The sequence below is a fragment of the Papaver somniferum genome, chromosome 7 (genome assembly GCF_003573695.1).
Source record: "Papaver somniferum cultivar HN1 chromosome 7, ASM357369v1, whole genome shotgun sequence".
NCBI classification, from domain to species: domain Eukaryota; kingdom Viridiplantae; phylum Streptophyta; class Magnoliopsida; order Ranunculales; family Papaveraceae; genus Papaver; species Papaver somniferum.
This window is the reverse complement of record NC_039364.1, coordinates 192498142-192513709: the sequence shown is the minus strand read 5'-3', so window position 1 is coordinate 192513709 and position 15568 is coordinate 192498142. Positions and strand designations below refer to the sequence as shown.

The window sequence follows — 15568 nt, the reverse complement described above, 5'->3', positions numbered from 1 at the left end:
CTGTGGCATGGTGGCATGTTAGTGGTCGTGGCGTTGTAGCATGGACAAAGTGTAAGATTTGGCTCCGTGACTAAAGTTAAGGCTTGGCGGCATGGTCAAGGCTAGGGCTTGGCGCCGTGGCCAATTTAGGGTTTGGCACTGTGGCCGAAATTAGGCGTCGTGGCCAATTTAGGGTTTGATGTTGCGGCCAAAGTTTAGGGTTGGCGGCATGGTCGCTCAAAAGTTGTCACAAGCCTGTTAGTTCGGTGACGAACTTGGATAGCTGAGATTGCATCTCAGGAGGAAAGGTATCCGTCGATTATGGCTACCTTTAATTGGCAGTGGCGCCTTTAACTTGCGTTACCGGCATTGTGGCATGGCTGGCATGGCTCGTGCATGCCTTCGGCGCGGTTGCGCGCGTAGCTATTTCCACTGAAATTTTGGCACGTTGGTGTGGAAATCTTGCCTAAATTAGGGTTTGGCTTGTCGAAACCTTAATTAGCCTCTATGGCACGTCGCATGGGGTGAGTGGCCATGTTTGGCATGTGCATCTGGCATGTGTGCATGGTATGTGCGTTTGGCATGTTTGGCATGCTGCTCTGGCGTGCTGGTGCGTTTTTGGGAAACCAATTGGCTTTGCGGCCATCTGGCGCGGTTTTCTTCTTTTCAACACTGTGGCGAGTTTAAAGTAACCTGATTGGTTAATGTAAGAGGGTCGGCCAGGCATGAGCGTGGCTACACTTCTGTGTGAGTGTGGCGGTTTTAGAGCGACCTGATTGGTCGATGGGAAGTGGGGCCGGCAAGCTAGGGCGTGGCCACACTTCCATTGCGTTGTGGCGGATTTAATCGCCTAATTTGGCTAAGCATAGTTATTCGAACAACGGGGTCTAGTGTACTGCGCGGGGTGCGAAATCCTAATTTTGCAAATTAGTGGGTTTATGAGCTTTTTGTGAGTTATCACAATAATTGGCTGGATTTTGTATGCTGCCACAAAAATCTTTATCTACAGAATACAGTGTGCTTTCCATCTGAGCATTTTGTGCGATGGCCTTAACTTTGGTACTTGGAGGTTCATGCTACTCCGCTGCGAGTGAACACAAATCCGTCATGCCATACCGATATTAAGGGTTTTGCCGGGAAACATAGCACAGGAAAGTACTCAGTGAGTCTTGTATTGGCGAGGTGACGAAATTTACAGAGTGTTTGGGATGGTTGCTACATTCGCCAGTCTGGATAAATTTCATGTAAATATATCAAATGGCTCAATAAATATGTCGGTGGAGAGGTTTGCAATCACGGCACCGTTTTCTTGCAGAGTGACGTCAGATGCAAGGTTTTACGATTTTAACCCTAAGCTAAAAACCACCATCAACAACCGTTTTATTCAAAAACCGGTCAAACTTAGGGCACTTTAGAAAATTTGTAAAAAACGGGTACTTTAGTTGTGTATATTCCGAATATGGGTACTTTATAAAATTTCCCTAACGTATCATTTGATAGTCATGTTTATATTCATTACTTATACGTATTTTAAAATACTTTCCAACGTTATAAAATTTACAAATATCTCCTGGCATAGTTTTGAAAGAGGTGTTATTTCTAAATTTTACTAGTTATCCATAAAGATATAACTGGGAAAAATACTTCTTTTTTTGTCCTTGCTGTATGAATTGCTCAAATTTAAAATATGTCATCTTTGGAGTAACGGAGGGACTGCTAATAGTGATAGTTGGGGTTGCCAGTTAAATTGTGTCCTAAACGTCGGTGACTGTTGCAATGGACGACCTGCCACACCCGTTTTCTTGACAATGGACGTCGATTCTTAAAAGAGGGCACAACATTCTTCGCGTGTCAGAGAAATACATACAATCTTTGCCATTCTTAGGAAAAGGAGATCGCTAACGCAACATTCTTTGGAGCCACATAATAATTTTCATGTGCACTTAATCGAAGATAACATCACAGTTTCTCAACCATCATGGACACTCAACCATGACTTTTTTTGTCCACTTCCTCAAAAAGATTACTCCTAAGAAAATTGAAATTTTCTCGTGTTTCCTTTTGAGGAAGTTCAGTTTTCAAAAAATGTTGAGATTCACCAAATACGTGTGAATAAGATTTCAAAAATTGAAATCTTTGGTTAATAAGATTCAAAAAGTTTATGGATCCCAAGGGTGCAAATCCACAATAGGCCTATAGAAATTATTGTGTGTCAAATAACATTAAAAGTTTTGGTTTTGAAAAATGGAATGTCTAATGAAATATAAAGAAGGACATCTCTCTTAGGCTAAGTCTTATGGGATAGATTGAAGGTGTTAGATTAACAGTTAAGTATTGTAATTCAGAAAAAAATATGGCCTAAAAATTAACACTAATTCTCTCTCCTATCAGTTGCTAGCTTGTGAACTAGCAGCTAGATAGTTTCGTTGAATAATTCAGCGTCGAAAAAACCACCTTTCCGCTCAATGATTCAACGCAAAAAAAATAAAAAAATCTCCCATCCATCTCGATGAATGATACAACGCTGAAAGTTGATATACTGAAAATGTTTTTCGTATGTTGGGTTAACTTTAAGAAAGGGAAATATTTTTGAACCTCGAAGAGTCGTCCTTGGGGTGTAAATTTTTTGTGTTGTCTTCCTTAATTTGAGACCATTGGATTGTTTTATTAAATTGAAGAGAGGACGTGATGTGTAGACTTCCTAGGAGGACGGTATTAAATCCTCTCTCCACAAATTAATACGGACGTGGGGCATTTAGATGGAGTGGACAACTTAACCTTTTTGACTTTTGACCTTTCTAAAAATAAACTTTTAAATTAAAAGAATCATGGTGTGGAATTGAGATATTTTATCCACGCGGAATTGTTCAGCCATTAGGAAGCTAGATTAGCACAGGTTGCTAAATTAGCACTGATGTGGAGTGTTAATCTAGCTGCTAGTTTAGCGTACCATAAGATTTATCCTTAGAGGATAGTTTTTTAAGAACATCTCCAGTAAAGGGTGAAATTATTTATTTTTCATGACACATAAAATTTTACACCCCCATTTTCCAGATATTCATTTTCAATAATAGGTTCTAAGAATAAGAAAGGATGTGAAAATAAATAAGAAGGTCTTATAGAAAATCTTATTTAGACCTTGAGAATGACCTACATCTCATCAATTTAATAACTTTTTTAATTATTATTTCCAAATAACTTTTTCTAAATTAATAGGAAAAAAGAAATCAATTTTATTATTTATCCAAAAAAACTATTTTTATAAATAAGACCCTTCACTATTGGAGATGGTACATGAACAAAACATTGTTATTTTTCCCACATATATAAAACCCCATAAATAAGGATCTAAATAAAAATTAAGATTTTTAGCAACCATTGTTGGAGATGCTCTAAGCAACTAACAGTACGGTTGAAGTAGCAGTGTCTTAGCAATGACACCATGTTGCAACAGTAAACCAATTACAATCCACAAACGCTCTACAACCTCCGTTTTCACTTTCACTTTTTCCTTTTTTGAGCCTAAAATTACATAATTAAGAAACTAAAAATACCACTTTGCGTGAAATGGAGGTGGTAAAATTAGCACCCTCTATTAGCAGCCATGTTAAAATAGTTTGGCTATGACATTCCGTCAGAGTCGAATTCAAGAAGCATTCATAGGGCAAAATTCTCCTTTACAAAATTTTGGTTTGAACTAAAACTCCACTTGTCAACTTCGGACAGAGTTTTTCTCCACCATTGATAAAAAAAAATATGCAACTTCGCATAAAAAACCATACAGAATCTCACATTAATTGGTAAAACATTACCAAAGGAGGCAATAAAACCTTTAAGATAATGGAAGAAGTTGTGCAAGCTATGGAGTCAGCAGTCATTATAAACCCCACCATCGCCTTCTGCCTGGTGCAGGTGGTGGTGTTAGAATATCTAGCATCGTCTCTCTTTCTCTCGGGGTTAACGGAACACCCCTCACTAGGTTCAGCGCCATTATGTGCACGTTAGTCTTCTGTCTATGCTTTTGATAAGCCCATACCCCTGCCGCACCCCCTGCAACTAGAAACTATATCCAGAAACCCAAAACTGTCATGTTATACATCAAAAACGTTAATTTAGATCAAGATCATATCAATAACAATCCTTCATTTTAACTAACCGGTGATAGCCAAAGAGCCGCAGTTTGTAGATCAAAACGTGGAGCATAAAGTACCGTCTCTCCAAAATCGTCCTCCAGCTTTTTAAATATCTCTTTATCGCTTTTCCCAGAGCGAATTTCGTCACGGATCAACTATGAAGATGGTGGAAGAAGATATGTTAGGATATTTGGGACTTACTAAATAAAATAACAAGGTTAGGCTAAAACGTCATATTGCTCCTCTTCCTATACAGATTTGATACAGACTAAATGTATATTAGAAGGTGTCTTAGTCAAGTTAAGGAAACAGTTTGCAGTCAAACTGCCTTTCATCCAGCTTTTTGACCAAATGTAGATAAAATGAGGTTGAGTTAAAGCGCCCAGTTCTTGCTAATACCCATCGTCACACTCTTTCTATCAAACCTAATTCAAATAAGTTGAGGAACGAAAATACAAACAAGTGCTACTAAATATTTTCTCGTTAGCTATACTACGCTAAAAGCGTACAATTACTTAGCAGCTTAGCATGATTGTAGCCACTAAAAATCTAATCTTGAGATCATTATGAAAGTAGCCTAAATGCAAATAAGAACCGAGGATGGCATACTAAGTCCTACCTCCACGGGTTAGTGTTTTATCATGGTTCCTCCCATTACAATTGTTTCAGAGCTTCCAAAAAAGAGACAAAGCAGAAAAAAATAAAATAGCTTAGACTTTAAGCAGCGCAAAGTAGTTGTCCAAAAACCTAATGTCCATTCTCTTTTAAAGCAATTACGTATGCAAGCAATCTTCTCTATAAAGGGAATGCACGTTGGATTATAAGATAGCTTCTTTGTCTACTTATCCTCTAAGCTACTTTCTCTTCTCTGCTTCATCTTTTCCTCTTGAAGATCTAAAACCTTGGTAATGGAAACAATCATTATAGAACAAATCCATGGATTTAGACCTAGTATGCCAAACCATGTAAATCTCTGTGTCGATCTCCAGTTTCTATCAGCTACACATTGATTACCTACACAATGAACTCAAAATCATCTCTATTGGTTGACTGCTAAATTTTTAGTGGTTACAGTAATTCACCTCTTATTTCACATTTTCGCTCCTCGATGACTAGTTATGCCAAACTCTAACTTGTATAGAAGGAACCAACACATTCTGTTTCGAATTAGGGAATAAAGATTCTTTCGAATATCTTTTCGCACAGGATATACACAAAGGAAACTGACATCCAAAATGGAAATCTTAGCCACTTAGGCTTCATTAGTATCCAAGAAAAATTTGCATGGTGCAAATGTGAAAAAATAACTCAAATTCTAAGAGAGCAATATTTGGTCATAGCTGAGCATTGAGCCTTTAATTAACAGGAAAAAATATGCAGAAGTTTTCTCCGCCTATGGAAATGCACCACCCTTTTACCTCCTATTTTAGTGGCCAATTTTCAATCACAATCGAGATCTAGCACAAATTCCAACAAAAGTAACACATTTTTTTTTCCATTTAAATCATGCAAACTTTTCCAGACACCAAGTAGCCTTAAAAAAACTGTCCGGGTGTTTCAAAATCAAACGAGAAGAAGAGAAGAAAGCCCTACGAACATGAAGAATCAAATTTAAATCAGCAGCAGTTCGACGATAGTGTTGTTTAAGATTTCAGAAGAATCAAATATAGTTTGACTCAGGAGTAACTTATTATAATTTTTGGAGTTTTCAAAGGAAGCAAAGAAATACGCAGAGAAGGAAATGTTTTCAAAGATATCTAAATCACAAATTTATCGCAAGAATGGTGACAAAGAGTTTCAAGGGAATAAAGTGCTATCAGTGGAGAAAGAAGAAGAAAGTCTTGGAGAAAATGCATTGAAGCAGATCACATAGAATTCCTGGAAGAAGTTGATGCACCATTGTGGGATCAGCTGAAGCTAGAATCATAATCCATATACCAAGATACAAAATGATGCTTAGATTCAAATGACTCTCAAGTTCCATAAATGTCTTCACACCAGTTAATATTTTACTTTCTGTTTCAGGGTAAGAGTACACAGTCCCAAATTCAAACTTATCATACAATATTGAGCGTCCCTATTTAGTGTTGAAATCGAGAAGCAAACTTATCAAACAGTATTGAACTTCCCGCTTTACTGTTGAAATCGGAAAGTAGTGTCATGTTAAATCTTTGAATAATTAAGGTTTTCAATGTGGAATCTGCGGGTAGTTTCAGGAATGAATCATGAAATAAACCAGAAATCAGCTATGCAATATAAAACCTAGTTCTCGACAAGCTAGATTTAATGCTGGAAATAAAACGTGCAACTCATGTTTAAGAAAAGACACATTTACTGAAAGCAGTTTGAGTGTAACTGGGAATCAATCATTACCTTCAGTAATTTAAAACCGGTTCCAGACATCTTAAGTTTGTCCACTGCCATGTTTCGTGAATCTACGAATCAGAATGTGCCTTATTCTATTAAAGTCGTGTTATGCATTTAATTTCACTCGGTTCTAAAACAAAGTAGACACTCAAAATCCAGTTTCTGAGGGCCTGCCTAGTGATATGTTTGGCTGGACAAATGGGTTCTTGTATGCTGTAAAGGTAAGTTGCATGGTACCAAGACACACACCAAGATGAGGGTCAAGGACCGCAGGGAAGTTAGTACCTCTTCTTCAAGCAAGACTAGTGTAGCTTAACCTTCAAATTCTAACATTACCTTACGGACACGAGTGGAACGGCCAAGGCTAAAAATCATATGATGATGACTCAACTTACAAAAGCAGCACAAACTAATAGGCACTAAGTTTTCTTGGTCGTACGGAAGTCGATGTTTTGGTCATAATTCTATTTAACGTAAGTTTGTAGCACTAGAATCAGGATTTCAGATGACATATTCATGAATGAAAACCTTAACCTGGTAAATCTCTTCAGTTGTTAAGTTTGAGAATGTCTCTTTGTACTTTTCTAATAGATTCTTGGGAAGTTGGTTTTCTTCAAAATATGTAGGAAGGAAAAAAGCAAAATGAGTTACCTTCCTCAGAAGAATGGCAACATCAGCTTGTGAGTCTTCAATTGATTGACTTCCACAATCTGTACACCGTACATTGTGGCTAATATTTCTGGCCCTAGCTTCCACAACCTGTGCATTCTTCACTGCTTCGTCTTCCTTCTCCATCACCCAAACGACCACTAATACCACCAAGATCTCTGGAAAACTATATAAAAAATGAATCAAATTCGTCCATATTCGCAATTTCTATAGATCAAGTATTTAGCCAAACAGTTTCTTTGAAAACCCAAATGGAACAACTTCACATATTTAAAAAATACGTAATACCGATAAATTAAAAAGTATCCAGAAAATCCAATTACTGAACAAGAATTGATCTTGATGGAAACTATATCTGATCAAAGAATAATTTGGACCCCACATTTCTTGCAGCTTAAAAACTAAGTTTACCATACCTTGTACGGGGTACCAAAATCGAAACATGAGTAAAACACCGATTCTCTGATCAAAACAATAGAACTCATATCTAGTAAATATTACAACTCAATATTTAACAGATGAACTTTTTAATCTGAACTGGAGAAACCTTACTTATAAAAGGGTAGTAAAGTATAAAAATCAAAATTCAATACATAATTATTAAATAATTACACCAAATTTGGCGAACAACAGATTAGACTTGGATTCATTGATGACTATAAACGTTTGTACAGTTTGAGAATCATATTTGTGGCTAACAGAATAAATATTTGTTTTCTAAAGTTGTTCCTTCTTTCAAAAAAGAAAAAATAACTTCTTCTACGATTCTACAATTTGAGCTGAGGAATCTCAACTCTGTAATTCCATTTCAGGAACCAAATGTAATAATATAGTGAAAACGTGGAGTTTCTTACTAGTCATGCACCCCTATTTTAACCAATAATTTCACGTCTACTCTATTTCAACCAACTTGCAAGTATCTCCATTAGTTGCAATATGCAACAAATTTAAGATTAAGCTATTAGTTTTTTTCATTCAGAAACATAGAATTAAAGAAGAAATTCATCAACAGTAACCAACATATGTATGATATCAAATCGCTTATCCACAAACTTGCTATGATTAACCAACAGCAAATGGTTTCATTTCCACAATATTGGTATTCCAATGGTCAAGTAGTTGATTCTCCTAAAATGAAGCTTAAACAAAAGCCGGGTAACAATCTTATGGAGCTATTTGATGGCAGTCTACCCATCAAGAGATCATTCAGATTGTTCACCTCTTACAATATGCTGACTGATATTACATTTGGAGCATAGATTTGTTTCATTTTAAGAATTTTGATATGGTTCTGAAGCATACCAGAGTTTAGGGTAACTAGAGCTGTGCTTCTCGCTACAGTTGGTGATCCTGAAAGGTGGACAGCCTAAAATCCAGGCAAAGAAGCTTACTCTGAATTGCACAGCAGACTTTTATCAAAGCACTTCGACAATAGGAGTGGATTTAAACTGAAACTGATTCAAACCAAAGTTATCCTCAAAAAGCATTTTGCATATTATAAAGCAGTTATAAAGAAGAATTACATCAGCCGAACAGGACTTGCTTTTTCTTTTTTCTTCAGAGCTAAAATCCTTCGAAAGAAAATGAATATACAAAATGGCAATCTTTCTTACTCAAATTCGGCCTGGTAGGACGGTGTTCTTAAATCTAACTATCTATCACTGAGTTTAGGCTTATAGCCTCAACTACCAGGTGCAAAATGAAACAAAAATAAGCATATTTTGACTTCAGGTTTTGAACATTTGAGCGGGAAGAAGGAAAAGCTCTTGCTGGAGCACGTCAATTCCTAAGGTAGCAGAAAACTCAATTACCCAACCTCATAGGTGGGTGAAGTTACTCTTTCCTATGCTGGACTAGGGTACCTAAATATTCTGTCACCAGTATCAGTGAGTTACGGCACAAAGTGGAGTTGAAACCCTCTATACAATCTTTAGCAGGGTAAATACCAAGTCCTCTAGCTTTATAAATGGAACTGTATAGTATACCATTTTTGAAAAAAAAAAACATTGCTTAGCATATAAACAAGCAGCACTTTCTACAAAGTAAAATACAATTAGTTATAAACAAACAAATCATCTCTTTTGTTGTTTCATAGTAGTAAGGTTCCTGGGTTTGAGATGGTGAAATGATCATACAATATTCAGAGAGAAACAGGGAACCAGTTACCTGTAATTATAAAACTAACAAATCTTTAAGAAAAATCAAATCAAACCAAACCAAAATACAAATGAACATTACTTTTCTGTTGGGTATTTCCACAAACAACTAAAGTACACACCTGACTTAACCATGTTAGGTCTTCAAATACTTAACCATGGATAGCAAACATCTCGACTAAATTGGATGAGAATAAGAGATTGGATACTTAGAAGTACTGATTTAGGTGTGAAAGCTAGTTTGAAATTAAATGATGGAATTCTAAGAACTTAGTTCGATTACGGGTTTTTTCCTTGCGTACTAAATTGACTCGGTAAGCTCTTTATACAATTACCTGCTTGATTCACGTTATTAGGTCAGTTTGATTGAAACCGACAGGCATCCCGTGCTAAAACCGGCTCTATATCGTCGCTCCCTTTTTCTTCACAATGTACTGTAACCTGTTCCGCGCATGGCAGTGAAACACAATTGAAGAGGAAGAGAATTTGTAGTAAAGGGTGCCCGAATTTTGGTATGAGTTAGAGAAACGTGATCCAAGTCCCGAGTCGAAGTTGTTACTCTAGGTCTAGACGCAGCACACTCTCGACTCAAGACGTGCTCTTTAAGAGGAGAAGGCAAAGCTCTCTAGGAGGTCAAAGTGTTTTTTTTCACTTGCAGATAAAACGTTCATGAAGGTCGAGTACAATTCTCAGCCTTCACGAACATTCAGACCTACAACTCTCTCCGTCCACTTCTTCAAAGATATTATCAAGACATGATAGTAATGTCTGCGTTTAGATTTAGAGAAAGATCGGTATTTCAGAACAGGTTCCAATTCTCTGACTAAAGAGAGAAAAATGCTATTTAACCATTAGATTAGATGTTTGCTTACAAAAATGGATCTGCATTACAAAAATGATACACTAAAACCTTCAAATTCATATGAGAACATATACCATGGCCTAGTCTAAACTGTGTTCCGTGGCTTTCAAAATCTTCTACATGCCCTCAACAACAACCAACAGAGGGCAATTGTGGAAGCACGGCATGGTGTGGCTGGGAAACAATATTGCATATCAGACAAATATTATGTAGATTAATCACTTCAGATCACAAGCAATGAATTCTTTTTTTCTTTGTTTATGAGGAATGTTAAGACTGCAACTCGGATCTGTTTGTCCCCCACGCAAGTATAGAGTCATGGCATAGCCACCAATACTCCCTAAAGGATATAAACAGCCACGGCATTGTTGAAGGTAGGCTAGTATTCAGCGAAGTTGGAATTCTGAAAGGACATCATGATCCATATAAAGTCACTATACGAATATATCTAGATAAAAAAGAATGAAAAAAAATTGTGATCAACAGAGGAGCGCAGATGTGCTAGGATATGCAGGAAACTCACTTTTTTCCCATAAGAACTCCATAGGCTGATATTGCACCAGAAGAGATGGAAACTCCACGAAATACATCTCTGTAATGTGGTAAAATGATTTGTCCTGCAAAAGCTTCCTCTCCGAAATCAACATCCTTATTCACGGCGTCAATTGAAAAAAATAGAAACAGGATCTTCAAGAACTAGATGCTACTTATCAACTTTGGAAATGTCAGAGTGACTTTGTGCAGATATGCCAGTGATACTACTGAACATGGAAACGTCCAACCAGCTCCAAATGATACAGCTGATAAAAGCTTGTATACAAATAAGATCTTTTAACTAAGACTAAACTAATCTAATTATGAGAAAGGAGAAAGAAAATCACCAACAAGATACAGCTATGGTTAAGATTCATTTAGCTAGAATCTCAAACAGTCGTTATTTCCACCATTGACAACAAAATGCAACCAAGGATTGCAACTAGATAAGCACTATCATGTTTACCACTTAAAACAGAAAAAGAAGAAAGGGAGAAGCAGAATTGCTCATGCCTCTTACCTATACTTGCAATGTTGCTTCTGAGGATTGAAACCAGAATTCTAGGCCTTTCGTCTTTCTTCTCTTCTGTTTTCATCAGCGGTAGAGCTCGTTTACTGAAGAAACCCATCCTTGAAGAACCAGGCTTTTCGATACTAGGGCACGATACTATTTCAAACCATATCCCAGTTGGAAGTCTTCTTCGCCTCACCATCCAGAGAGCAATTTTGGCGTAAGGCGTTGCATGAAGAATAGATATAGCAACCTCAATCATAATGCATATCAGACTGATGGTTGTATTCAGAATACTGAAGAAAATATAGAAGACTGACGTTGTTGGAATTAGTAGTAATAGTGGTGTAAACAGAAGCGATCCAACCACATGCTGCTTCACAGTGTAGGCATTACTATCATATCTTTCCCGAAGTGGGTTCCATTTTCGACCCCTGACAGGTAATTAGAACATCACATGAGCCCACTAAAACTTACAGCGAAAGGACATCTAGCATATCCTGTTAACCAAGTTTTAAAGACTATTTTGAAGGCTGTTGCCTAAAAAGCAAACTCAGGAAAGATATAGGTAAATTCACCTGAAAAGACGCCAAAGAGCAACAAGTGCCTGGATCTGCAGAGAATATATAAGCGAGAAAAATCGATGAAGAGTCGACACGTGTAAGGTTGCCAGCATAATAGTATCTATGATTATAGAGGCAGGTACTGTCACTCCCAGTACAATCCCACATACAGCAAGCCCTTGAATAAAATATCGAAAGAGGAAGTGTAGAAAGAACCAAAGGGTAGACCAAATTTGAATTGCATTAAGTGAGATAATTCCTAGAATTCCTGCTAGTTCCGTATTCAATTTAAAGCCTGCAGGGACCCCCATTAGCCACACACAACCAGAACGCAACAAATCATTTGTAATGCCATGAGCAAGGTTCAATATCCATGGGCATAATGCTTCCATATTGAGTAATAATGCAACCCCAACAATATTTCCGAAGAACGCGTCAACGACTACACTAGACCAAATGAAATGCTGACGTAATGCAGCTTTATGTACATATTCTGCACTTGGTTGATACCTACAAACAACTCAAAAATCAGGACGGGAGCTAGTATCATAGCGACCTTTAAAAGCTAAAAAAACACTCTTGTCAAGAACCAATGTGAAAAGGCCAACTCATCATCAGGAACCACATATTAGTACCACCATGCCACACGTGAAGAGGATTTCAAATACCAAAGTTGTCCTGCTGCGTATGATCGTAGCAATCCAAACTTTAATGTAGTTATCTCCAAGTTAAAACATCTTATTTTTGTGAGATATTTTTGGTAGGTACCCTTACCTAGTCAACCCTGGGCTATCTGTATGTCATTCATGACATCGGTCTATAACAAGTAACAGCTCACAAGCATTATTTTGGAAAAAGTAGTAATTAGCAAATATAGAATTATCCCATTGAGGATAATAAGATTTACCTCATGCCCCAATCCCGGAGATAAACCGGCCAATACAGAAGCTGACAACTGCGAATATGAATGTTCCTGCACGTATGACCAAATGGCCTTGCCACTATTCTGTGAAGGAATAATTCGGAACCGCAATGCATAAATCTATGACATAACTGCAGAACGATGTAAAGAAAAGTGAAGAAGGAAGCCACGAGAGCCGCTCCTAGATGCAATGTGACATTAGCTAGCCTGAACAGCCACGGGACAGCCTATTAATAGCAAGTTTCATGACGGAGGTAACTGATTGAGGTATCTAAGAATAAAGAGATATATGTAAAGACAAAAAGATTACCAGGACATAACTGGAAATTTGTCAATGGAATTTTGAGGACCAAGGCAACTCTCGAAGACTATTTTAGCAGCAGTAGCACTATTGATAGCGCATACGACCATATCCTGCATTTGATTCCAAACTTTGTTTAGCAGATAAAGAAGGCTATAATACAAGTATTCCATAAAAAAGGGCACGAAGTCCATGCCAATATTACCAAATCTGTATGAGGTCGTTTCTGGTGAAGCTCCTCAACCCATATGGGTCTCTTGGGATGTATTCTCACTTGTCCAGATGAATCCCATGAGTTCAACGAAAAATGGTGTGAGCCAAAAGTAGGTGGGTCATACAGAATTACCTGAATCCATTTAAATAGAACAAATTTTTTTTAGAAAGAATCTGAGGAGCAAATATAGCAATAACCAGATAAAGGTACTCCCCACTTACATACGTGAACGTCAAAGCTTGCCAATACTAGCCCATCTAAGTGTACGTGATGCAATGTTGGGATCCGAAGGGCATTTCCACATGAAGAAGCAGTGTCATATGAGAGCTGGATCCAGTTACTCCTACTAATAGATTCATGCCTATGCTGTTCTAGAAATCCATCGAGCTTGCAGCACCCACAACTCCATCTCTCAAGATCTTGAAAAGACGAGTTTTTATTCTTCTGCGAACTTATGTCGTCATTGGTCGTCGATGAGTAATTTTCTTCAATTCCAACACCTTCATATTGTCCATCAAAGCTGCAGCCTGCTGCACAATATCCCAACATAGAAAATGTTGATTTACCTTGTAGAATTAGAGGCATCTTTGCATTTGTAAAACGAAGAATCCCCTGAAACAACATTCAAATAATTAGCATGGGTCAGAAAGCCGTTCAAAATAGCAACACCTATCTAAATTTCCCACACTCTTTGATTTAAGTCGGTCTATGGAAGAAGAAAAATGAAAGAACTTTACAACACAACGAGACTTCTGGTAATGGTGCATTTAACTTCCCAAAATCTGGAAAAGAACAGAATGATACAACAAAAAGATCACTGCACGAAGAATCTTACGAATGAATGGCTGAATTTGAACTTGCAATAATAAAATAATAAAATGTGAGCACAAGCAATGTTGCAAAAACTGACAAGTGCATTGAATGAGTGTCTCATTGAAATTTCCGACTATGCCAGTCTCAAAACTTAACTTTGAAGATGTAGAGTAATGTTATGACCCTTAGGAAATGTATACCATCTCCTCCTTATACAATTCAGATACTTGCAATCAAGCCAAAATCAAGGAACCCTAAAATTATATCAAATTTTGTCAATCTAAGATAACAATCCTGAATAAGAAACAATGAAACAAACATTTCTATGAAAAAACATCACATGAAGCAAACTCAAACTCAAAAAATAATTCTCCATGTGTTTAGTTAGCAAAGCCAAAATCAAAATACCTGAAAATCGGGCTGAGGATGAGAATGTTTGATCTTTTCTGGTGAAGCAACAACTGAAACAACAATGTCAAATGAAGTTGAAGAAGGAAAAAACCAACCAAATAAAACCACTGAATTAGGGGTTTTTTCATCACACGAGGAGTTATGTTGTCTAGGCCACCAAATCCGACATTTTTGTTTCATTTTTTATTTTATTTTGAAGTTTTTAAGAAGGTAACAAACACTGATGACTGCTCATGAAAAAACCATAGATTTTGTTCTTCCAATGAAACCCTAATTTACGAATGGGAATGGAGAACAAAGATTTGATTCTAGAGACTTTTGACTGAGATAAAGCAGAAAAAAGCAACTGCAATTGTGTGTGATCAGTGAAAAGATACCGAGGGTATTATTGTCTGTACGGGCGACTGCTACAAGGCAAGGAGGTGATGCTTTTGTTAATTTAATGGCGTAGTTGTCTTCGCCGTCTTGAGTTGTCATCGCGTTCAAGGATCAGAAATATCCGGAAAGCATCTCGAGGGCAGGCTGGGCAGCCAATCACCAATCGAGAAGGCCAACTAAGTGCGTCGAGGACTCGAGGTGATCCGTTAATCATGGGCCATGGCAGATACAAGTGCGGTTTTGGTGTATCGTATTGGTATCTCTTTATCGATATGTGTTTGACATTGATGCAATATTTGTTGGATATTTTAATAAGTGTTTGCGGAAAGGGGTCCGGGGTGGTAACCCCATTGTTTGTGTTCGACCTGACAGGTCAGATCTCGGAAGTTTAAGGGAGAACACCCCTTAGTAGATTGCGAGACATCGTCTCTCGTATAAATTTTCTGGTTTTGAGTTTGAAAAACTAATTCGGATTTCCAGAAATTTCTACAGACGCGTCTGTCCCCATTAATGGATGTTTTTTGAAGGCATCTGTTGGAAATGAAGAGACATCTCCAATAGACATGAAACCCTCAATAAATTGCGAAGACTTTATCCCATTTCAACACGTCTAAGATCTCCAATTTCTTTTCTCTCTAAGCATCATTAGATTTTATCTACTGTGTTCTTGGTTGGGTCAAGGGAGTACAAATTTTGAATCCAACAACGTTATCAGAGCTTCATTGACCAATTATACTCACCAATCATTAATGAAG

The 15568-nt window shown here is 37.4% G+C and overlaps 2 protein-coding genes across 11 annotated transcripts; both read right to left on the bottom strand.

The window, feature by feature from the left end:
• Positions 1-3536: 3536 nt before the first annotated feature.
• On the bottom strand, positions 3537-9982 carry LOC113299269 (cytochrome c-type biogenesis CcmH-like mitochondrial protein). 10 transcript variants are annotated; one of them, XM_026548265.1, is made up of 5 exons: positions 9640-9982; positions 8451-8602; positions 7131-7306; positions 4136-4267; positions 3537-4042 (listed from the first exon to the last, which is right to left on the bottom strand). In XM_026548265.1, the coding sequence occupies exons 3-5, from the start codon at positions 7272-7274 to the stop codon at positions 3857-3859; spliced, it is 462 nt and encodes a 153-aa protein (XP_026404050.1). In that variant the 5' UTR covers positions 7275-7306; positions 8451-8602; positions 9640-9982; the 3' UTR covers positions 3537-3856. The 10 variants fall into 10 exon arrangements, with proteins under 10 accessions (XP_026404050.1, XP_026404054.1, XP_026404046.1 ...); XM_026548269.1 differs by having other exon boundaries at positions 8451-8540; XM_026548261.1 differs by having other exon boundaries at positions 7131-7314; positions 9640-9981.
• Positions 9983-10117: 135 nt separating this feature from the next.
• LOC113299268 (phosphatidylinositol N-acetylglucosaminyltransferase subunit GPI1-like) lies at positions 10118-14947 on the bottom strand. Its single transcript, XM_026548259.1, has 9 exons — positions 14433-14947; positions 13437-13823; positions 13203-13343; positions 13007-13110; positions 12682-12903; positions 11790-12284; positions 11221-11645; positions 10690-10783; positions 10118-10569 (listed from the first exon to the last, which is right to left on the bottom strand). Exons 1-9 carry the CDS (start codon positions 14613-14615, stop codon positions 10437-10439), a joined length of 2184 nt encoding a protein of 727 aa, XP_026404044.1. The 5' UTR covers positions 14616-14947; the 3' UTR covers positions 10118-10436.
• Positions 14948-15568: the final 621 nt, after the last annotated feature.

What these genes read in the sequence shown, in the direction of transcription:
- LOC113299269 (XM_026548260.1), bottom strand. An exon ending in TTGCCATTCTTCTGAGGAAG is followed by an intron (nt 4,268 to 7,130) that starts GTAACTCATTTT and finishes CCATCTTCATAG; the next exon opens with TTGATCCGTGACGAAATTCG. An exon ending in CGGCTCTTTGGCTATCACCG is followed by an intron (nt 4,043 to 4,135) that starts GTTAGTTAAAAT and finishes TTCTGGATATAG; the next exon opens with TTTCTAGTTGCAGGGGGTGC.
- LOC113299268 (XM_026548259.1), bottom strand. Translation starts at nt 14,615, where the DNA reads ATGAAACAAAAATGTCGGATTTGGTGGCCTAGACAACATAACTCCTCG. An exon ending in ATCCTCAGCCCGATTTTCAG is followed by an intron (nt 13,824 to 14,432) that starts GTATTTTGATTT and finishes ATGTTGTTTCAG; the next exon opens with GGGATTCTTCGTTTTACAAA. An exon ending in GCTCTTTGGCGTCTTTTCAG is followed by an intron (nt 11,646 to 11,789) that starts GTGAATTTACCT and finishes ATTACCTGTCAG; the next exon opens with GGGTCGAAAATGGAACCCAC.